This window comes from Uloborus diversus, chromosome 3, assembly GCF_026930045.1.
Source record: "Uloborus diversus isolate 005 chromosome 3, Udiv.v.3.1, whole genome shotgun sequence".
Classification (NCBI taxonomy): Eukaryota; Metazoa; Arthropoda; class Arachnida; order Araneae; family Uloboridae; genus Uloborus; species Uloborus diversus.
Genome location: NC_072733.1, coordinates 25,432,877 through 25,457,223, shown reverse-complemented (window position 1 = coordinate 25,457,223; position 24,347 = coordinate 25,432,877). Strand labels below are relative to the sequence as shown.

The 24,347-nt window shown below is 34.2% G+C and overlaps 1 protein-coding gene across 1 annotated transcript in view; it reads left to right on the top strand.

The window, feature by feature from the left end:
• Window positions 1-24,347, top strand: part of LOC129218287 (uncharacterized) — a 152,018-nt gene that overhangs the window by 55,247 nt on the left and 72,424 nt on the right. The window contains exons 3-6 of the mRNA XM_054852522.1: window positions 4,507-4,695; window positions 11,530-11,754; window positions 11,854-12,097; window positions 12,614-12,770. Of these exons, the coding sequence (XP_054708497.1) occupies window positions 4,507-4,695; window positions 11,530-11,754; window positions 11,854-12,097; window positions 12,614-12,770 (815 nt within the window). The remainder of the gene's footprint in view (window positions 1-4,506; window positions 4,696-11,529; window positions 11,755-11,853; window positions 12,098-12,613; window positions 12,771-24,347) is intronic.

Genomic DNA, 24,347 nt, shown 5'->3' with positions numbered 1-24,347 from the left:
AAGAAGATTTAAGCTTATGGATGGAAAGACATTAAACAATATTTTGTTTTACTATTTGTTGAATTTCATTCATAATTAGACACCAGGATGACTGAATGAGCTAGGGTGATAACCACTTGTAGTGGCTGGCCTTACCCAGTGTACACCGCCTCCGTCGGTGTACTTCTCAACTTCACCCACCTCTCGCTGTGCTGCATAAATGCTCTAAAATTACACCCTAAAGCAGCAATTTTCAGCCTGTGGTTAGTGGACCACTAGTGGTCAGTAGGCAATTTTCATGTGGTGGGCAAACAGCTTGTGAAAATTGATCTGTATAATTTTTACAGTTCTAATTAAATTTATTAAAGAAAACGTTTGAATTTGTCTCATTCTACCGATTATAATTGTTGTGAAAATATTTATCATGTGTGATATGCTTAGGATTCAGGAGGGTACCAAGTAGTGCTCAGTTGTGAAAAGGTTGAGAACTACTGTTTAAAGGATTTAATGACACAGCCTGTTCTATGAATCCTATCTTTTGGGCACCCCTGACATTACATGCATCACCCGCCCCTATGATTGAGCTGAGAAACAAAGATAATCATAACAGCAAAAACAAGCCTTTTTGACTTTCGCTACGTCGTCTTTTGACACTCCTTTTTTCTTTCAAGCCTTTTTGACATTACTACTTACATGTAAAAGATGTTTAAAAACTCCAACTCTGTTAATGATTATATTCTACTAGTGTACTAATCTGTTTTATCTAATTTGTAGTAGCTTCATTTTTTATAAATCACTTTTTGATCATGTAAAATAAATAGTATATGTGATTGTGACTAGTCTCAAAATTGGAACATTCTTTGATTGTCTGAAAGCAGTTGGCCATAAATTCTTAGGGTAGAGGCTTTACTGTACTTTCAAAAGAAGGTTTTCTTTGAGTTTTGTTGGATGTGAAAATAAATGGTTATTGTATCAATAGAAAAGTATGTGTGCGTACCCTACCTGAGGTTATGCGAGTGTTGTTAGAAAAGTATCCCAGCAGGGGGGGGGGACCTGATGGATATGAATTAAGGGCACTTGTATAAGCTGACCTTGAACCTTTGTGTACGTGCATGAGTTATTTCCTGTCTGCCAATAACGTCAGTCACTGGTAAACGAAGATTCACTGAGTTTATTTGTAAGACTCTCGTTACATTTTTCAGCTTTAGGAAAAAATAAGAGCATAACTGGAGCAGCACTACTCAATCAAATTGTACCAGAATCTGGGTGACAGCCAAGTGCAAACCTTCTGGAAGATAGAGACTGCTTTCAATAACTCTTTCATTGCATTTCTCACACAGGGTTGAGAGTTTTCAGTCTTTTGACAGATTTACGTCTTCTTGAAAAAGCTGGAAACAGAGTGAGATAGAACGAGATAAAAGTTAAAAATTAATTTATAATCTGAGTTAGTTAAATACGGAGAAAATCCAGCCAGCTGAGGTTTTTTAGTTAATTTGCATGATTATAATAAAGCACTATTCATTACCTACTGATAAAAAAATCATTCTTGATAAAATGAGACAATTATAATTATTTCTTAAACAATCATCATAATTCTGCAGTGTAGTTATTTATATTTTCTCTTTTGAAACACTTTTCATGAAAAATTAGCCTTTAATTTTTTAGGTAGGATGCTTTAGTACTCCTACTCCTTCCCTACTCCTTTTCTGTCCAGACTCCTTTTATTTACTTGAAAATTAAATTTTGAACATGCCCCTTTTTATTTTTGAAATTTCGGTCTTGGGAATTTTCACAACTTTCCTTGCACTTGGTTTTTGATGTTTTTTGGCCAAAAAAAAAAAGACTCCTGTGGTTCAATAGGCTTCTGACTCTCTTCATATTGCCCCTTGCAACTTCTGGCTGCTCCTCAAACTCCAGAGGCAATTAAACGATATAATATTTCAGACAAGAAGGGACATTATGACTGCATCTGAACTAGACTCCATTCCAAAACAGGACTCCTAGGAATGCTTCCAACAATGGCAGCACTGCTGAGAGAAAAATGAACAGTCTCAAAGAGACTACTTTTGAGGGTGATTATGTTTCTAATGCTCCAGGTTTGTCAGTTTTTTTTTTTCTTTTTTCATCCAAAGGTCGGATACTTTCCTAACAGCTCTTGTATATTTCCTCCTATGCTTTATTTTATTATTTCACTTATTGTTTGATTTGGAAAATTTCATGTCCATGATGTATTTTCTTTTTTTAATTTTGACAGTGAGAAGCAAAAGGATGTAAGTGGACATTTTTAAGTTTTGAGTAAAACATGTTTAAAGTTGTGATCCTAGGTAGGCTTTCATTAAAAAGTTTTTTCTAAATCATGCGGTACGAGTAGAACAGCACCTTCCAGGGATAATAGTCTACCTCTTGCCCCAAGACAAAGGAGAGGTTCATCTACCATTTGTACTGGTTATCTCGAAAATTTTGATTTTGACACATCCCTTAGCTTCTCACTACCTCAATTGATGGTTGAAGTAGTGTTAATTTTTTCAATTTAATTTTTCTATTTTGAATAAATATGCACATACTTTCACTGTTACAACATGTTTCCTGTGTTGATATTTTTCTCTATGCTCTGCCTTTAGCATGATGCTTTATGATTGACTTATAATTTTCATAAAGAATGAGTTTTGGATTAAGTGGTTACTAACAATAAAAAAAAGTAACTATTAAATTGTAATTATTTAAAATATTATTAAAAAGTGTCTGCTGAGCACAGGCTGCTAACTAAATGTTCTAGTTTCCAAAATGATCTTTTATTATCAATAGTATGCAACTTGGCTCACAGAAATTGAAGGAAAATTTGAAGCATTATTTTGAAAAAAAAAATGCAAATGGGGAAAATAGTTTCATAATAACAATTCATTTAACTATTTCTAAAGTTAAAATTATAAAGAAAAATGGAGGAAAATGAGGTATGTGTGAAAGTGGAGGAATTGTGGAATCAAAATTATCAACAGCGAATTGATCAGGCCAATTATCAACAACCAATTAATCATTTATTGACCATTTTGCATATCGGTACATCCCTAGTTGCAATCGGCACAGAAGAAATATGTACTTTTTTTTGTTTATAGATAATTTTCTTTGTTTTCTTCTTTTTTGAATAACTTTCATTACTTCAGAAAAGTAGATGTTACATGGAAATGGTAATCAATGTGAACATTTATTTATTTCTTTTGCAAAATGTGTAGCCTCATTTTATCAAAAACATTTTTTGATTTCATGGTATTTTTGATTTATTATTATAATTTAACTGAGTATTTTTTCATTGTATTAAAGTTTAAAAAAAATATTTAAAATTATTTACCCATTTTATGCTTTAAGCTGATAAATTTTCAACCTTCAGTTTTATTTTAATTTCCAAAATTTGAGTATCTGATATTGATGAATGATCATCTGATATAAAAGAAATGTAAAAGTTTTTGACCAAAATTTCAGTTTCTTCTATTTTATATCTTATGGTCATTTTCTAATTATTTATCTATTTTGATTTATGCACCATTTTGTTTAAGTGTACAATTGTTTTCAATGGTGCATTTTATATTCTCGAATAAATATCATTACTTCCACTGGAACAATAAAAAACAGTGGAAGCAAGATAAGTTTGCTAACTTCTTATTATGCTTTATATTTCAATTAGGAATGCACCAAATACCATTTTTTACTGAACACCGAGTATTCAGTTAAAATTCTAACCAAATATATGGCTGTTTACCAAATTTCCCTTCAAATTTTTAATTGATGGTTAACATCTATTTTCAAAAACAGGGAATGTTTACGAAACAAAATGTAGTTCTCTGGCTGCAGACTGCCTAATGTTCCTGACTGTTATATTCTGTTATTATACTTAGGTTACAATGATTAACTTAATTCGTTTCTTTTAAACAATTTTTCATATGGTGTGGAAGTTAATAAATTAAAATACTGCAAATTTTAATATCTAAGTGTTTCTTTAATGTATTATTAATCATTTTTTAAAAACATTTGTGAAATGGAGATAAATGTTTTCTTTTCTTTTTAGCTGTATATTTTATTTTTAATAAAAGAGCAGCTAATTGACTTCACATATTTATGAATTTTCAGTGTTCTGAGGTTCCTTTCTGATTTGAGAGTTACTAATAGTGAGATTAATGTAATATTTCAGAAGATTTAAGAGATTAATTAAAAAGCAACAAAATTTAAATTTAACATCAGAGTGTTTTCTCTAACATTAAAAATTATTTTGAACATGATAATGTTTTTAACTTACAATTTGAATTTTTTACTGTATTGCGATACTATAACTGTCATTCATTATATAATACCAATTGTATAAAACTGTTTACCAGTTGTCAAAGACATTTTGATTTGTTTGCTATTCAGTTGCCGAATATTAAAATATTCGGCTGAACCGAATATTCGGTTTGTCTGCCGAATTAGGCAGTACACCGAATACCAACTGAATATTCGGTGCATCCTTAATTTCAATACCTATGTTACTTTGGGTAGGTTGATGAAACCACGAGAAGCTTGCTGTTTAAATTACGACAAACATGGAATGGCCCGTTGCCCAATAAAGTTCTTTATAATTTGGATCTTCAAATTCGAAAGATGGACCCTGCTTGGCCTGTTACAGCAAAACCTTCTACCAAAGGCATTCACATCAATCCTAAATTCCTTGCTGGCTCCACTGATGAGGTATGTACAGCATAGTATATTTAGTTCATGGTGTTATAAGATGATATACCATGATCGTAGTTACCTAACAGTTAAAAATTAATTTTCCTATCCTATTATAGCAAACCATGGGTGCAAGACCTTCCGTCTTGCTGAGATGGAGGACGGGACGGAAAGAAATTTGATAACTTTCCTTTAGTTTTCACTTTGAGAAAAAAGGAAAAATATGCTTTAATCATTCTCCCTTTCGATAACAAAAATTTACATTGACATTTACATTCTCTCAATTTTCCACCATCAAGAGCTATAGGTAAAAACATCGAAAGTTGAGTCGTAAAAACCCAATTGTAGGCCGTTTTATTTAAAGTAAAGGGTGGTTCGGAATTTCTACACTGCAAAAACTCGTGGAAACTTAAGTCAAAATTTTTAGACTGTATTTTGCAATGTAAAAAAGGAGAAGAGGGAAGCTTTAAAAAAATCGGAAACTGGAGTCTTAACACTAATTTAATCTTAGGTGAATGATTCTAACCTGAAAATATTTCGTAGCTGAAGTAATTAAAACTATTTCAGGCTATATTTGATGACTTAAAAGAGAGGGCATTCGGCACCCTTTCCAGAAAAATGTTAGCAACTGAAATCTTAAAACTGTTAGGCCTTCTTTGGTAATGTTACGGGAGCTAGCGCTCTGTAGGCAAAATTCCAAAATAGGAGTTTCAATTCGCAAATTCTTAAGTTAATGTAATGGGTGAGGTTCGGGGTATGTCTCCACTCCCCTTCCCTGAACATTTTTAAAAGCTGAAGTATTGAGAACTCTGTTTTAGGCAATCTTTAAAAAGAGAGGATTCGTAGTCTTTCTTCCGATAAATTTTAGAAATTAAGGTTCTTAAAACGTTAAGGCTGTCTTAAGTGATGTAAAGTTAGATCACAGGGGGAGGTGGGCGCAGCTCCTATTACAATTTCTGAAACTGGAGTTGTTCTGGCTCGAAAATTTTTCGTAATTGAAATCTTAAAACTTTTTGTTGTCTTTGGCAATGTGGGGAGGGGAGGGGAGGGGGTGCTCTTTCTATTAAAAAAACTGGAACACAAGCTTACAGGGTTCTACTGCTCCTCCCGAAAAACTTCCGTTTTTAAAGTTTTGTTTTTGGCTATCTTTGGATGATTTAAGAGGAAAGGGAGTCAGAAACTTCTTCCAAAAAGTTTCCGAAATTGAGTCTTAAAACTTTTAGGCTGTCATTGATGATGTATAGGTAAGGTAAGAGGAGTACTGTTCCTGGAAAATTTCAGAAACTGGAGCCTTAAAAATTTTAATTCCGAACATTTGTGGTGAACTTAGGGGATTAAAAACACTGCTTTAGGCTATATTTGAGTAACTTAAGAGGAATGGAATTTGGGGGCCCTCCCCAGTGTGAGGATTCAAATCCTTTATTGTTTGTTTTAAAATTAATTAATATTGGAAAGTGTTCCTAGTTAAAAATTTATCTACTTCATAGAAGGGTTTTTTGTTTAAATTAGTAATTTTACAACCTGCTATCTTGTGAAAGAATCATTTTTCAAATGAAAACAGGGTAGGGGAATGTTGCCAGTTCATAAGTTGTCCATACCCTCCCCCCGCCCTTTCCCTTCTTTTCTGGTTTGTTCATTTTACCTAGGGTAAATGGCTCTGATCAGAACTGATTTCTATTGTAAATATGAAACTGTTATTCATTTAATGTAATAAAAATGTTAAGAATCAGCAAAAAACTAATGGCCCAAGATCCCGTTTACCCCCAACTTAAAACATCGTCTAAAATTGCGTTTTTGAAACTTCAATTTGGCTTCGTTTTTAAGGCTCAGTTTGAGAAAAATTCCAGGAATGGCTCCCAACCCCCCATTCTCTAAGATTTTTGGAGATCACCTAATATTGCGATTTTGGAGCTTCCAGTTTGAAAAAAAAAAGCTGTAAGAGAGTCCCTTAACCCCATCCTATCTATGAACGTTACCAAAATGGTCTACAATGCATTTTTAAGTCTTCAACTTAAAAGAATTTTCGTGGGATAGCCCCCGATACCCCCCTTCCCCTATTATCTGCGGTTGTTTAAATTTAATCTTTTGGAACTATGATTTGGGAAAAAGTGTAGAGGAAATGTACCAAAAAAGAAAGCTTAAAATTCAAATTAAGCACAAATTTCAAAACTGGCATAGTTAAAATCAACAACATAGATTTTTCCTTAAGCACACATGCATGGAAGATGGGGGGGGGGGGGAATGCTTAAAATATTTTCCGTCTTGAACACTTCACCAAACTTGCACCTGTAGCAAACTAATATAAAACCTAGTGTAATTGATTTGTTATAAAAGAGCATTTCAAACTTTTTTGGGCATCTCATAATTTTTATTGGCATAGCTAATAAAATTATAAAATTTGTACAAATATAACTTTTTGTACCTAACCCCCCCCCCCCTCTCCCCTAGGAAAAAAATGGCTTGTTGAAATATTGCTGTGATTCTCCTTGAAATTTATCATGTCATTTTTTTTAATAACCAAATTTATCATATGCAGTACTAGACATAAAACGAATGACGATGCTCACCTGACAACTGACTCCTTTTTATGCATTGAAGTTTAATGTTATTAAAAGGGGGCATTTAAGAAGGGAAACCAGTTTAGACAGGTCAAAAAATCCACTTTTTTATGCCATAAAATGTTAGTAAAACTATTAAAGAATATGTTGCCAAAATTTCAGTGAAAAATTCTGATTAGTTTGGACGCTATGAGTGCTTAAGTAACTGTAGAGATTCGAAAATGTCCACAGCAGTTTTTTCCAAAAGCGTTTTTCTTGAAACAACTTTTTTTCAACTGACATTCTAGCTCAAAGAGTTACTCACCGTTTGTTCTGAAAATTTGTGTGAATTTTCTTTATTCAGTTATAATTTACATGAACCTAACTCTGGAATGATGATATTAATATTTTTTTTCTTTTTTTTTTGCAAGACATGTGAAAAAAAAATGGTAGAAAAACATGACATTGTAATCAAACACTTCAAAAACATGCAATTCTCAAATTTTTTGATCAGAATCATGTTCCTAGTCTTAAGAAATATGTTTAAAAAGATTTTAAAAGAAGTTATGATTACAGATAAAAACTGTGACTTCAGTAATGCCCACCAGCAACAAGCTCTGATGGCACCGTCCATAGACAGCAGCTTCTAAATCCACTGTTTCTGGTGGAAATAACTTGAAAAAATTACAAAGTGTACTTCAAAAGAGGAATAAAATATCCTCCAAGTTTGAACAAGTTCTGATTATTCCTTCCCTGTGAAAAAACACGAAAAGCACTAAAATTTCGGCCTTTGAAACTGGTTTCCCCCTTTAAAAGAGGTACAGCATTGATCATTGGTAAATGTCAAATACTTCACTCAGGGCATTAGCATACCAGCTATTATTTACATGGATCCATCATTAGCAAGGACAAAAGAGTTGTTAATCTGGGTGTCTTAATCATTCAGCAGTGCGGTATGGGTAAAAATGCCTACAGAATGTTGGGTTTTATCAATAAGTCTACTTCATATAATTCTGAGAATGTTCTAACTTCATACAGAAGTTTCTTAACTTATTTGTAGTATGCTTTTCATTTTTGGTTTCCATATCTTAAGAAAGATATCGACTCACTGTAAAGGGTTCAAAGGAAGGCTACTGGCTTAGCAAATGGACTTATGAATTAGGATTATGATTTTAGAACTTAAAGGCTTAAAATGCATAGAGAGTCTCAAGCAGAGGAAAGTAAGAGAGAAAATGAGCTGTGTCATTTAAGTTTCTTACATTCTGCAGTGACAGCAAAATGAGGGGTCATTGATTTAAGCTTTTCAAATTCCAAGCTAATCTTGAAATTAGGAAAATTGCTACTTCAATAGAGTTTTAGGTATAAGGTATTTGAAATCGTTAACCAGATTCACCTGTTGCTTGTAATAGCTAAAGATAACTCTTGTTCTTCAGAGGAATGATGAATTGACAGGAATCAGTCTAGCTGGGCTTACAGCCTATTGTCGGTAGTCACTTTTGAAATTGTTTTTATTTGTGACATTAAAACTAATTCTCTATCAGAAATAATAACAATAATGGTTATAATTATAGCAACTGAAAAAGTTACTTTTTTTTCTACTTAAATGTAGAGTTCATGAGCCCAAACAAAATCACATTTGACCCTGTATATTTCACTTGTTGAGTGGGGTCCTGTAGATAGCTCAGACCAGGAGCAAAGCAACCTTTGATCCGTCATCCCCCAGAGGTACCACAGGAATTTAATTGTAATGAGAACTTTAAGGACTTTGTTGACAGATCCCATATTGCTAGTCATCATTTGTGTGCATGAAGGGTGTTTGACTGCAGATATCAAACTAACAACTTTTCAGCTATGAGCCGGGTACCCAAACAAACAGGCTACCTCAGCCTTTAAGTAGTAACTAAGGCACTATACATGAAATACACCGCCAGGGTTTCCGCTATAGTCGCATTTTTCGCAAAATGCAAAAAGACTTTCCCAATTGCGAAAATGAAGCAAGGCATTTTCGCTTTTCTGCTCAAACATTTTGCCGAGTGTCAGACACACCCCAAAAAAAAAAAAAAAAAGAGGTGGGAAGAAAGGGAGCTAAGATTTTTCAATTACTATGAAGTTTAACAATACTTAGTCTTAATGGGGATTATGTCCCACGGATAAATGTTTTACTGTGGGAAGGGGACTTGGGCCATTTTAAGAATCAACATTGTGTTCTTTCGATGGTAAGTATCATTCTTTACTATTATTATTTCAAACTTAAAAAATTTATAGTAAGTGCTACATTTGTTGAGAAACGTTAGGTTAAATTTGAAACTCAATTATCAACTGCAAATGAAACACTTAAGGCATCTAAGAAGAAATGCAAACATATTCATTCCCCAAAAGATTTTAGCATTTTGCTAAAGCTTTTTTCGCCATTTTAGCTTTTTTGCTAAAGAACTTTTGAACTCAGCTTAAACCCTGTACACCGCCAGCTCAGTCATTTCCAGCCGAGGACTGCAGTTTCGTGCTTATTAGCACTCATCAGCCCGGCATAGGAAGGCTTCCTTAAGAGGTTTTCCATCTCCAGCTCAGTCACTTTCCTATGCCGGGCTGATGAGTACTAATAAGCACGAAACTGCAGTCCTCGGCTGGAAATGACTGAGCTGGCAGTGTATTTCATGTATTTCTGCTTTAGCCCTGGCTAATGGTAGGTAATTTACTGAATAAGGCACTATGTCTCTTGTTGGTGCTAATGAGCAAAGAGATTCTTACCACTCTTTGGCCTGGGTGCAGACAGACCTAAAACAGGCCTGATACAATTGTGGGAGGGAGATTTTTAAACCCATTCCTCCTTTTACAAAAATGATCTTCAAAGTTAACTGTATTAAAAATCATTTAATAAGGTTAAAACTTACAAATTCGCAAAAAATCGCATATATATGTTTCAGGGGTTACAAGAATCCCTTTTTTCAATGCTAAAGATGTTCTATTGTTAGATGTCTCTTTTTCCAGGGGTCGAAGTGGTCCTATATATCCTATATTTCCTATATTTTCAAAAAAAGCATGAAAATCGTCCTATATTTCCTATATTTTTGGAAAATGTCCTATATTTCCTATATTCCTGTTTTTTATCCAATTTATTTCTTTAAAACAACAGTAAATAAACTATCTGACTTCGGATTTTTCGCCGAAAGTACGTGTGCAAACGAATTTCAAATTAAAAAAACGCAACTCACTAAATCCTGCAACAGGCATCTTCTCTCATTGGCTACAGCAATATGACGTCACTGTAGTGGGTGGAGTTTCGAGAACGAATTCTGAAGTTGGTTTTAGAATTTTGCGTTTGGCAACAGCAGTTTGTTTTGTTTTCCAGCGTGATTTTCGGTTTTTGTTTTCGCAGGTATATTTGTGTTTAGTGCATTTTCTGATCGGAATGTTCTAATAGTCTTTTTGCAATCTTTTCTTTTTGTGAAATTTTATAGCACAAAATATCTATATTTGTGCTACAAAGCATTGGTTATTTCCTGTTAGTTCTCAACACAAAGACGGTTTTTATTTATTTATATAAGCTATGTTTGTGACACTTCTATCCCTGAAAAAATTGCGAGTTGCTGTATTAATTATCAATAAATTTCACTTTGTTCTTTTTTTTTTTGTCTACAAAGTACACTTTTTTCAAAAATTATTCTTTCAACTACAGGAAAGTCATTTCAGGTGTAAGTTATAATTTTTTTTGAGGGTTTTTTTTAAATAAAATCATTGATGAGAATAAATAAATAATATATATGTATTATATCTTTTTTCATAGCGAAACTATTCATATAATGTGTCCTATATTTGTCCTATATTTTATGTGGAAAATGTCCTATATGTGACAAGTCGATCACTTCTACCCCTGTTTTTCTATAACTCAAATATTTTGCAATGAGATAAGGTTCCTTGTGACCCTGTAACACATGTCTACATTTTTTTTCTTTTTTTCCCAATTTTTGCATTTTATAATGTTTTAGTGTGAACATGTTTATTTCTTACACTACTGTATTTTTTTCCTCCTAATAAATTGGCATAAAATCAGGCTTTCTAAAACAACTACTAAATCAGCAGTATCTCAAAATAGCAATCCTTGAAAATTACATACTTAAATACTTAGCTTTACTTTTCGCTAGGTTTAAAATATGTTTGGGGGAAATGAATATTTTTTTTTTCAAATTTTAAAGTGCTAGTGCTTTTTCTGCAATTTTATTTTCTGAATGTAATAAATAAAATTGTTTCAGCAACCATTCATATTTTGTGAGCCATAATTAGTCTGAAATTGTGTGATAAAAATTTACTTTCACAGAAAAAAGAAAAGGTAGAAAAAGCACCTATGATTTCTGAAGCAGTTTCCGCATTTAGAGCTAATATTCAGCAGCAGGGTGAGGTAATGAAACAACTTTGGGAAACGAGGGAGCAGGTGCTTCATAAGAGGGTTGATTTAAAAATCAAACAGATGAAAAGACTGGAAGTTTCTGCAAGAAAGAAACTTGGAGCGATGGAAAAAGAAGCTAATAATCAAAATCTCAAAGTATGTTTAAGTTTTACTTCAAGTTAACTTAAGTAAGTTCATGTGTTTTTGTCTTGTGTAAATGCAGCACCAGTTATTTTTTTCTCTTCATTAATCTAGCCAAATTCTCTTCGAGATCCTAGAATGGTAAAAGTAAGCACTGATGCTTCAAGTAGTATGGCTATAAAAGCTGGTAGTACTTCTCTTGACTCAAAGAAGAGTGAAACAAAATCTGCTGATGGCTTTGTGTCAAATGTAACCAAAAAAACTATACCATCTCCTGAAAAGCCAAAGAAAACTGTTAAGTCTACCAAAAGTGATGCTGTACATAGTAATTTATCTGTTAAATCGAGCCCCAAAAAAGGTGATCAAAGGTCTGGTTTAAACAAAAATGTTCCAGCTCAGGTTGACAGTAGTAAGAGTCCTTTTAAACATGATGCTGATGACATTTATAAAAAATTCAAGGCTGATACATTTTCATCTAGTTCTACATCCTCAAAAAAAGGCTCTCCATCAAAACATAAAATTTCTTCTGAAACAAATTCTAGAAAAAATGACAATTTACCCAAATTTGATAAAAATGACCTTATGCAGAGTAGATCAATTAATAAACCTGAAGACAAGGTAAGCTCCAGTCAAACATGCAAGTCTGTATCTTCAGGTGTATGCAGAAGTACTCTTCATCAATCCAAATCTTTGAAAGAAAATTCTAAATTTTCAGAGATGGAACGTGCTCAGTTTCAAAAAAAGATACCACATATTAAGAAAGGACATGTTAAAAGTGATCATAGCACAACACATATGAAGAAACAAGAACAATCATCAGTCTTAATGAGTCAGAATCGTAATCAGTTACAGTCAGATAATAGTCATTTTTCAGATTTGAAGGATCTTATTTCTACTGATGTAAGTACTGTGACAAAGACTCTGAAAAGGAGTTCAGAAACCTGTGATACCATAAATAGTGATAGTGTTCCAAGTGAAAGCCAAGCAAAGAAGCAAAAGCTTGTTGAAAAGCAGAATATATCTGACAATAAGTAAGTATTTTTTAACTTAATAATTCTTTAAATTTACTACATTAACTCAAGTGTAAAGTTAAAAGTCTAAGAAAGAAATAATCAAAAATAAAGGGGAAGGGTAATAAAATGTCTGTTTTTCCAATGAAAATTCCAATTTAAATTTCATGTTTCAGCATATAAATAACTTTGACATTTGCTGTATATTCTACAGATATGATGATTTGTAAGAAAAAAGTTTCTTGAGGCACAAGTGGACATAAAATTAAGTTTTCCAATTATATTTTTCATATTTCTATGCCTCAAAATTCTATTCTTACCGGGGAACCACACGACTTCAGTAATCATGAAAAAAGTTCAAAATGGTCGCATTCAAAAGAGCATATTTAAACATTTTTTTGACCCATAAAGTATGTGCCCTCGTCTCTTCGTTTTCAAGATATAGGGGCTTAAAGTCTGCTGAAATCTTAAGAAAAATGCCAGATTTAAAGACTTGGCTAAAAATTTAAAACACCACGTAATTTCATCGTCTGCATCTTGCAAGGCATCTCATTTCCTATTTGGGGTCATCTGCAAAGCGTGTGAAAAATATATTGCATTAATCCCTTACTTGTGCGTGTTAAATTAAAGGAATTACCATCAAGCCTATGAAGTGAAAAGCAGTAAGCTTTATCCAGAGAACCAGAGGAACGACATCTTTACAATGAAATTAAACATAAATTGTATCACTTCATTTGTGATAATACGTTTCAAAATTTTTCTGTTTTAAGTGTATTTAACTTAACTTATTTAAGTGTTAATTCTTATTAATGAAATATGTTGTAAGTACTTCTTAATAATCTGGGGGAATTAATATGAATAAGTACAAAAAGCAGACTAGGTTGAGCTCATATAGAGATAATAAAATGAATGGTCTTTAATGTTGAAACAAAATGGTCATGGATTATGGTATCAGTTCTTTTTTTAAGTGATAATTTATGAAGTTTTATTGTCTGACCACTGTGAGGAAAAATATTTAACTTTTAATTTAAAACAGAAAAAAAATGCTTAATAGAAAACAACGGATAAAAAATGTCAATAACCTGCACTCAAAATTATCGATAGTGGAAATTACATCATGGATGGAGGGAAAAATAGTTATTTTTGTTCTTAAAAACTGTTAATATAGTGGACATTAGTTACAACAACCCCTGATGTTCGAACAAAATCTGCCACCACAGCTAAAAGTGAGTATAATGTAAATGCACAACATATTGCATGTTTTTTTTATTCATTTAAAAAAATACTGGAATAAATTTTACAAGTTATGTTTCAATCAAACTACAATCACTAATTCATTTCTAGATTATTACAACCACAATACTTGGACAAGGTTCTATATGTTTGGTATAAGTCTAGACTATTGAAAATTCTGCCACCTCCATTTTAAACACCTTTGCAATTTTGCATTTCGGAGGAGTTTGACGGTTGAAATATCTGTAAACTGCTTAAATTTATGACATGATTCTAGTGCCACAATTTTCTATCTTTTAATCATTTTGTTCAGTGTCATATTTGTCAGGGTCAGTAACATATTTTTGCCTTTTCAACAGGCTTCTTTCATTTATATTTTACTATATCTCTCATTTGTATTTAACATTAATCCATGGGCGCCCATATGCAAAATTGTAAGGGGGGGGGGGCTCAGATATTTTAACCATGGTTTAGCATGGTATTTTCACCATGAAAACCAATTTCAGGACAGAAATAAGTCATTAAAATTGGACATTTTTAACTACTTATTCATTAATGGCTGAAGAAGAAATATTTTTATATTTTTGCAAAGAAAAAAGTACTAAAAACAAGGAAGTTCTAACTCCTAAGGGGCCTCGAGCCCCCTTGCCCCCCTATATGGGCGCCCTTGCATGCGCCTTGCGCTCACCATTATGGGCGCCTTGTCTGCTAGTTAAAATTTCTGAATTAGAATTTTTTTAAAAATGATGTTGCCTCAAGTATACAAATTAACTTATTTCGTTTTTATTTTACTTTAGCTCTTATCTGTATTTAGATTAATGTGTTGATTAAAATTTCTAAATTAGAGGGTTTTTTTAATAATTTATATTTAATTGCCTTAAGTACCTAAACAAATTAACTTTGCACAGAATCTAAAAGAAATGCTCATAATTAATACTTATAGGACTTGTAATAAGAAATACTCAAAATGTATTGCAGCAATAGTATTGTAATTAACACTTAAAGTACTTAAGTAAAATATACTTAACATCTACTAAAATGCAAAAATATACTTTTATCCGGCCCTTCTCTTCAAAATTTTACTGAGGAAAAGATCAATTCTGCCGTAGGAAGTTAAAGCACAGTATCTGCAGAAATGAATTTTGGAAATATTTGGAGAAATGCATTTTGGATTCCAAAAAGGGAAACGTTTGAATATGACGTTCTTTTCATGCTTAATTTTCAGCAGAAACCAAATAAGCAATTTCGTACACTAAAGCAGAGGAAGAGGTACCCCCCCCCCCCATGGGCAAAGGCGTACCCCCCTAAATATCACGGAGACCCCCTCAAAAGCTAGAGCCCCCTCCCCAAAATGAGAAATACCGTTCAAAACACCCACCCCCTAAAAATTTCAATGGTGTAGTCTTCCTTATGACCCCCACTCCCCCTAGGTGGGCACCACTGTCTAAAGTACAGAATGTGGCAAGAAAGCAACAAAAAAAAAGAAAAAAAAATTTTGCTGATACTACGCTTTGCTTTCCCACGGCAGATTTTTACAAAATACTTATCATGCCAAAAAGCATCAGAATACACACCCACATACACAAAGCTAGAGTTGGAAATAATGTGTCTGGGAACTCACCTTGGGGTTGAGGGGACTCTCTAGAAAAAAAAGCTGGTTTGAAATCAATTAACATTATATTTGCATTGTTTTTACGGAAAAAAAAACAATAAATACTTGCAATGACATCGTTCCCCCACGTGCGTCCCCCTTCCCTACCATACTCCACTTTTGCTAGTACATGTAAATACATTTTTCTTAAAAACCAGGAGGGTTAACCTTAGCCCCTTAATTCCTCCCCCCACCTCCAACTGTGGTGGGCCTGGTTAACATGGACCATTAATAATAAGATAAAACTTAAGCTTAATCTTGATTTAAAGTTATTCCTCTGGAAAAATTTTCCTTTTTATAAGCTTGATAGTGGTTCTTAACTTAGATGCACACAAGTAAAGCAGGGGTGCCTATTTCCTCCAAGAGCAATATTGCTACCCTCTCCACACACTAATACCTTAAAGACCCCGCAAAAACAAAAGCCCCCCCCCCCTATCAGATGAGAAAAAAAAATCCCTCTGAAAACAACCCCCTAAAACCTTTAATGGCGAGAGCCTCTCCCTCTGGTAGTCACCCATTCGAAAAGATTTAACTTAAAACATCTTTCACATGTTTTGTCAGTGTGTGGCCACTAGAGGGCGCCTGTGATGCAGGGAGTGTTATTGCTGCTAATTTACATTGCTGCTAAAATTACAAGCAAGCTGCTTTTCATAGGTTTAGAGAAACTGGTCACAGTGCAGATAGGCTCCAATATTGTATGGCAAGGCGTAAATTTAAGTATTTGGTACGGATTCAGAAAAGAGAGTTGGAGCAAAGACTGGCAGATAACATAAACAGGAATCCCAAGAGGTTTTTTGCATACGCTAATTCGGGGAAAGTTCGAAATAGTCATATCGGGCCACTGGTTGATGAGCACGGAATTTTAATTCATGACGATAGTGATATTGCTAATGTTCTTAATAACTTTTTTTCAAGTGTTTTTAACGATAACTGTATCTCAACAGTTGACACCAACAAGACACAAGCTATAGTACAGCTTGAGGACTTTGTATTTTCCAGGGATGACGTTTTACTTCATTTAAAAAAAATTAAAGAGACTAAGGCTCCGGGACCTGATAATATTTATCCAAAAATTTTAGTTGAATGTGCGGAGGAATTAGCAGATGTAATCGTAAATAGTTTCAATGCTTCTTATAACTCGGGGACAGTGCCAGAGGACTGGAAGCTGGCTAACATTACACCGCTCTTTAAGAAAGGGTCTAAAGGGAGTGCGGGAAATTATAGACCTGTGAGTCTAACTTCGGTGGTTTGCAAAATTTTTGAAACATTGATAAAAATTAAGATAGTAAATTTTCTAGAGACTAATAATCTATTGACTAGTTTTCAGTACGGTTTCAGGAAAGGCAAATCTTGTGCAACTAATTTATTACATTTCTATGACAAAGTTACCATGGCTTTGGACAATAAGAAGCCTGTAGATGTTGTTTACATTGATTTTCAAAAAGCTTTCGATAAGGTACCGCATGTTGACGTGAAGGAAACAAAGGGTAGTTGTAAGGGGAAATTACTCTAATTGGAGTGAGGTTTTAAGCGGGGTTCCTCAAGGATCAGTGTTAGGGCCTGTTTTGTTCATTGTTTTTATGAACGATATTCACAAAAATATTTCTGGGAACATGAATTGTTTTGCTGATGATGTCAAAGTTATGGGGACTGTAGATAATGAAGAACAAGCAAAACAGCTGCAAGAGGATCTAGATCATATTACGGAGTGGGCTGATAAATGGGGTATGGCTGTTAATGTTGGGAAATGTCAAGTGCTACATTTAGGGCATGGAAATAAGTGTACAAGTTATTATTTGCAAGGTTCAGTCATTAGTCAGGCAGACAAAGTTACTGATCTGGGGGTCCTTATAAGTCAGGATTTAAAGTTTAGCCAACAGTGCAGCATTGCTGGTAACAAGGCCAATAAGATGCTTGGGTTAATCAATAGATCTATTTCAAACAAATCTAAAGAAGTTCTTCTGCCCTTATATAGAAGTTTGGTAAGACCTCATTTGGAGTATGCTGTTCAGTTTTGGTCTCCTTATCTTAGGAAAGACATTAATGTATTGGAAAGGGTTCAAAGGCGAGCTACAAGGCTAATAAATGGACTTTCTCACTTAGACTATGATTCCAGGCTTAGAAGGCTAAAAATGTACAGTCTTGAGCAAAGAAGGGACCGAGGGGACATGATTCAGCTGTTTAAATTTATTAAAATGAAAGATGTTACGGGGCTGAAGTTTAGCACTGAAAACAGGACAAGGGGTCATTGTTTTAAGCTATTTAAATCCCAGGCATACATGGATATTATTAAAAATTATTATTATAGCAGGGTAGTGGAACCTTGGAACAGTTTACCGGAAGAGGTGGTAATGAGCAAGGGAGTAGATAGTTTTAAGAGGGCCATTGATCTTCACTGGGGATTGTAAATTGACTAGGAACCAGTCTAGCTGGGCCCAGAGCCTGTTGCTGGCACTTTTGTATTTGTATTTAATTTGGTAAGTGTTTTTTTACTATAATTTTTCATTATTACTGTCTAGTTTTAGGTTTTTTTACTTCACTTTATCATGTAATTTAGTTTTATTGTGTTTTGGGGGCTCATTTTTGCTGTTATTGTATTCTTGAAGTGTTTTTGCATTTTTTGGAGCTAAGCCTAACATGTGGTGATCTCCTGGTTTTTGATCTTGTGTGCTTTATTGGGTGGAGCAACTCTGTTTATTTACTGCTGTTTTTAGTATTTATTCTGTGTTTTTTTGCATTTTTATCTTTCTGTTTTGCCTTTTGGAACATATTCACTGAGTAGAAATAGGTGTTATATGCATTATGAAAGAGGTAAAGAGTGGGAAGGGGGACAGGTGGATCTCTTGTGATTTATGTCATATGTTCTGCCTGTATAAGGGGGAAAATGAGTTTGTTTTTCAGAAGGATTATATTTGCACTAAATGTGCTGAACTCTCAGACTTAAGACATAAGATGCTAGTTTTGGAAGCCCAGTTAGCATTAGGGTGTAGGCCAGTTGTAGAGGGTATAAATGTTCCAGAGATTCAGGGGGAAGTTTCAAATGAGGAGTTAGATTGGGAAACTAAGGGTGTAATTTTGGGGAACTCTATGGTAAGGGAGGTGGGTAACACAGTTGGGAGAGTAAAGCGTAAGGTGGCTAGGTGTTGTTTACCAGGGGCTCGGGTAAAAGACGTTAATATGGTTGCTGAAAAGAAGGGAGTATTGAATAAGGAGGATATGGTTACTTTGTGGGTGGGAACAAATGATGTAGGCCACAGTAAAAATGAGGAGTTTTCTAGGGAATGGGAATCCCTGTTGGATAAAGCAACCAGCTTTTCGACGAATGTCCAAGTGGTTGGTTTGCTTCCCAGGTATAGAGTGCATGGGAGCTGGCTAAATCAACGTGCGAGGTGTATGAACTTGCTACTGAAATCAATTTGCGACAAGCGCAGTATCAGGTTCATTGATGTATGGAGTCATTGTAAATGGGATTGGATTGCTAGGGATGGCCTGCATCTGAGCTCTACAGGGGTCAAAATGGTTAGTGGATTCATTTTAAGGGCTTCGGAGTCAAAAAACTAAGTTGGAATGGGGGGCATGGTTCAAGCATCAGGTATCGAGAGAATGAAATTTTTTTGGGTATTGCTAGGAATGGAAATAAAGTGACGAACAAGAATAGTAATGTTAACAATTGTAATTTAGGAAATTTCAGGGTGTTAAATAAAAGCAACTTAGGCATGCTTAAAGTTTTCTATACCAATGCTCGCAGTATAAGGAACAAGATGGATGAATTGAAAAGCATAGTTATAGATGAGAAGTTGGATGTTATTGGAATTACAGAGACATGGGCTACCGAATCTGATGCAGAGTTATTACATATTGCTGGGTATAATTTGTTCAAACAGGATAGAGTAGGTAAAAGAGGTGGTGGGGTTTTATTTTATGTTAGAGACAATTTTATTTGCAATGAATTGGTCATAAATGATAAGCCTACTGATATTGATATGGTTTGGCTGGAGTTGATGAGCAGTAAGTGCAAAAAGCTACGCTTTGGAAACATTTATAGGCCACCTAATTCAAACCAGGGACAAGATGAACAGATGTACCGTATTATAAGTGACATGTCCAGTAAAGGATCCGTTATCATAATGGGGGATTTCAATTTTACGGGTATATTGGAATAATTTTTATCCTGGTAATGGCAAAGAAGAGGAATTTTTAAAAGTAATTGGTGACTGTTTCTTAGATCAAGTTGTAACTCAGGGAACTCGAGAGGAGGCCATTTTGGATCTAGTTTTTTGTGACATAGGTAGTTTTGTTCAAGTGTTGAGTGTAGGGGAGCATATTGGAGATAGTGATCATAACAGCATTAGGTTCCGGGTTAAATTTGAAGTGTGCAAAGATGATAATTTTAGGTTTGTGCCCAATTTCAGAAACACCGATTTTGTTGCACTTAGGCAGAGCTTGAAAGAGGTTTTTTCGTCAGGGTTGGAAAATAACGACGTAGATCAGCAGTGGACGGAATTTAAGGATAAACTTGCTAAAACCGTTGGGGACTATGTTCCATTTAGGAGAAAAGGTGTTAGTACCAAAATTTGGCCCATGTGGTTCTCCAGGGAGATTAAAGAAGCTCTTAATTATAAGCAAGCCACTTTTCGTAAGTTTAAAGAAACTGGTCAGAGTGCGGACAGGCTCCAGTATGGTAAGGCAAGGCAAAATTTTAAGTATTTGGTACGGATTCAGAAAAGGGAATTGGAGCAAAGGCTGGCAGATGACATTGATGGGAACCCTAAGAGGTTTTTTGCTTACGCTAATTCTGGGAAAGCTCGAAACAGTCAAATTGGGCCTTTGGTTGATGAGTATGGAAATTTAATCCAAAACGATAGGGATATTGCAAATGTTCTAAATAACTTTTTTTCCAGTGTGTTTAACGATAACTGTATCTCAACAGTTGACACTAACAAGACACAAGCGATTATACAGCTTGAGGATTTTGTATTTTCCAGGGAGGAGGTTTTATTTCATTTGAAAAAGATTAAAGCAACTAAAACTCCAGGACCAGATAATATCTATCCAAAAATTTTAGTTGAATGTGCAGAGGAATTAGTGGATGTTATTTTGAATATTTTCAATGCTTCTTATAACTCGGGGACGGTGCCAGAGGACTGGAAGCTGGCTAACATAACGCCACTCTTCAAGAAGGGGTCTAAAGGTATTGCTGGGAATTATAGACCTGTAAGTTTGACTTCGGTGATTTGTAAGATTTTCGAAACTTTGATCAAAATTAAGATCATGATGTTCTTAGAGACTAATAGTCTGTTGACTAGTTTGCAGTATGGTTTCAGGAAAGGTAAATCCTGTATCCTAATTTATTGCATTTCTACGACAAGGTTACCTCAGCTTTAGATTAGGGCTCGACCGATGGCATTTTTTGGCCGATGCCGATTGTTGGCCGATTGTTCAAGGATGGCCGATGGCCGATAGTTTTCCTCCAAATGGCCGATTGCCGATGGCAAAAATAAATAAATAAATAAATAAAACAGAAATAAATTGATAAAATTATCAGGGATTTAAAGGATCTTTGATTCAGTTCACTTTACTTGTTTTCTACGAATAAGGAATTGTAATCACAAAAAAAAAAAAAAATCAGATTTTGACCTAAATTTCTATTTTACGATCACCCAATTTAAACTTCTCAAGATTTTTCGGCACATTTGTACATGCATATGTACCTAAGAACATATAGATGATCGAAATATACATTTTGAACATCTCCTCAGTTAATTATCGCAAATTCTCTTGTGATCTCTTCATGCGCGTAAACTTGCGTCACTCAAAAACATTATGAAATAGTAAGTTGAAAACTCATACGTACGTAGTATGATCTAAAAGTTCGAGCACAAGTTGTATAAAACCTTACCCTGAATAGTTCACATTACCGAAGCACATCTATCTACAAAATAGTCACCTCGAACGACTATGCACTTCTGCCAACGTTCGTATAGCTTTTAGAAGCACTCCTGAAAGACATTTTTCGCAAACTCCTGTAAGGCCTCTTGTGCTGCTGCTTTAACTTCATTGTATGGAAGAAGGCGACTTACATGTTGAGGATGCACGGTTCGACTGGTCAATACTCTGATATGACAAACAAATAACATAACTTTTCGTCGGACTTGGCTCCGTGTGACTTTTACCTGTTCTCAGCAAAAAAAAAACATTTGCATGGACGCCGCTTTCTTCCGTCAGAAGATGATAAAGCTGCATTATAGAAAGCTCATCGAAAAATGGCTTCCAGGAGTGTTTCCAAAAGTTATATGAACACTGGCAGCAGTACATAGTCCCTCAAGGTAACCCTTTGAAGGTGGATGTGCTTCGGTAATGTGAACTATTCTGGGTAAGGTTTTATGCAGCTTGTCCCCGAGCTTTTGGATCGTACTACGTACAATCTTTATAGGGTGTAGCTATGCTTCTCCTTTTTTTGACTGCTGTATGATGAAAGAGAAAGAACAACAGCCAAAAAAAAAAAAAAAAAGAAAAGAAAGGAAGGAAGAAAAACAAAGAAATTGTTTGATATCCAATTGATTTGTTTGTTTGTTTTTTAATTGAATATTTACTAAGATTTCAGTAATATCGTACTAATGTATGGATTTAGGTACATTAAACATAGTTAAAAAACATTAAATTATGTTGATTAATCATTAAAAAAAATAAGAACAAAACTATGAAACCGTCAACAAATTACGCAATTAAAGTGGAAAGATTGCACGTAGGCATTTTTTACTCATCAAATTAAACAAAAAATGTAACAGATAAATTACAATATTAAATCATAATGGGAATATTTTTATATTTATTTAAAATTTATGAATAGAAAAGTTTGCATTTTTCATAAAAGCTATAACAGTGACATAAATTTTGCTGAAAAAAATAGCCATGAAGAGAGCGATGTTTTTAAAACACAGCTACAATAAACAAACTCAATATTTACACCAAGTTAATAACTGAATACATATACTACTTAATCTGATGTTTGCACATATAATATTGAACAATTTGATTGTTTAAACTTTTATGAAGCTTTACAAATAAGTTCAAATTAAACTTTTCAATTTAACAATAATTTTCTGAAATTTAAAAAATTGCATAATAGAAAATCCTTGAAACTTTTCTATAAAAAACGAAAATAACTTATTCATTGATTTTATATAAATACAGAAAAATAGTTACTGACAACAAAAAAAATCGATCGCTATTAATGATGAAAAGATGGCGCATTACGAAATATAGGTGAAACAAGTATGAGAAATATGCAAAATGACATTTCTTGACCAAAATAAATAATTGCTAAATATTTAAGAAATGCTTGAAACCTCGAGAGAGGGTTAGGGGGGGAGGTCACTCTCTGATTTTGGAGTAATTCACACTTCGGCCCCAACCTCAACTTAAATTCTTTAGTAAAGAACCGCTAAAACCAACGCCTCGGAAGAGTTTCTGAATCTATTTCAGCACTTCCGAAGAAAAAATTCAAAAGTCCCTTCGATTTCCGAATTATGTCACCATTCAAAACGTCTTTAATCAATTTCTTACATTAATGCTCTAAATTCTTTCTAAACAATAGATAAAGTTTGAAAGAAAAATCTCTAATTTTATGAATGGTGTTACTTTTAAACGACTCAGAAGTACAACTAGAGTTTAATTTCAGAAATTGAGGGAGTAGGAGGAGGAGCACGCAAGTGTTCTCGGAAATTCAAAAAATAGAGTTCAAAATAATCATAAACATTGAGTGGAAAAACCCTTTCAAAACTTGCACCCGAGTTTGTTTTGACGTGCAGTGGCGGATTTAAAATATAGCAAATGTTGCAATTGCGCGAGAGGCCCCATAACCATAGGGGCACCGTAGGAGTTACAAAACTGCTTATGATAAATGTTTTACAACTTGTGTGATAGAGAAATAGAGCCCCATAATGTATTTCGACGGGCCTCAAACTTCTAACTCCGCCGAAGCGATACAGAAAAGACTGCATTACTGTGATTTATATTACAAATATCGAAAAATTAAAAATTACCGTCGGCTCAACGGGAATCTAAAAAAATGACACAAAAATCGGTTTCGCCATCTCATATTTGTTTCCATAGTCTCCAATTCGGCAATATACCACCAAATGATCGTCAGTCTGAGACGCTATATTAGTTTAGCCACAAAAAATGAGTAAAGTGGCTTTTCAGAATACCCGATCAAAAACAAAAAGGAAAGTGCGCAACTGGAACGTACGCACAACCCACATGCGAAAATTTATCCTCCTACAGCTTAGCATTTGTGAGTTATGACTTATGAGAGATACATACGTACATCCAGCTGCAAGAAACAAAGCAATAATTAACTTGTTTGGTACCTGAATGCAGTATTAAAAACTCTTTCAAACGGGACTAAAATAGAAATTCATACTGAAATTTAAGTAACCAATTTTATATGAAAAAAATAACTCCCTTTACTTCGTAATAAAAAGTAAAACATCAAAGGTCCTTTTTTTCTGAAAACATCGGCCAATTCCATCGGCTTTTCGATGTTTTTTAAGGCCGATGGGCCGATGTTTCCTGCAAGTTAGCATCGGCCGCCGATGCCGATGCCGATGGCTAAATGGCTGAACCATCGGCGCCGATGCATCGGTCGAGTCCTACTTTAGATAACAAAAAATGTGTGGATGTTGTTTACATTGATTTTCAAAAAGCTTTTG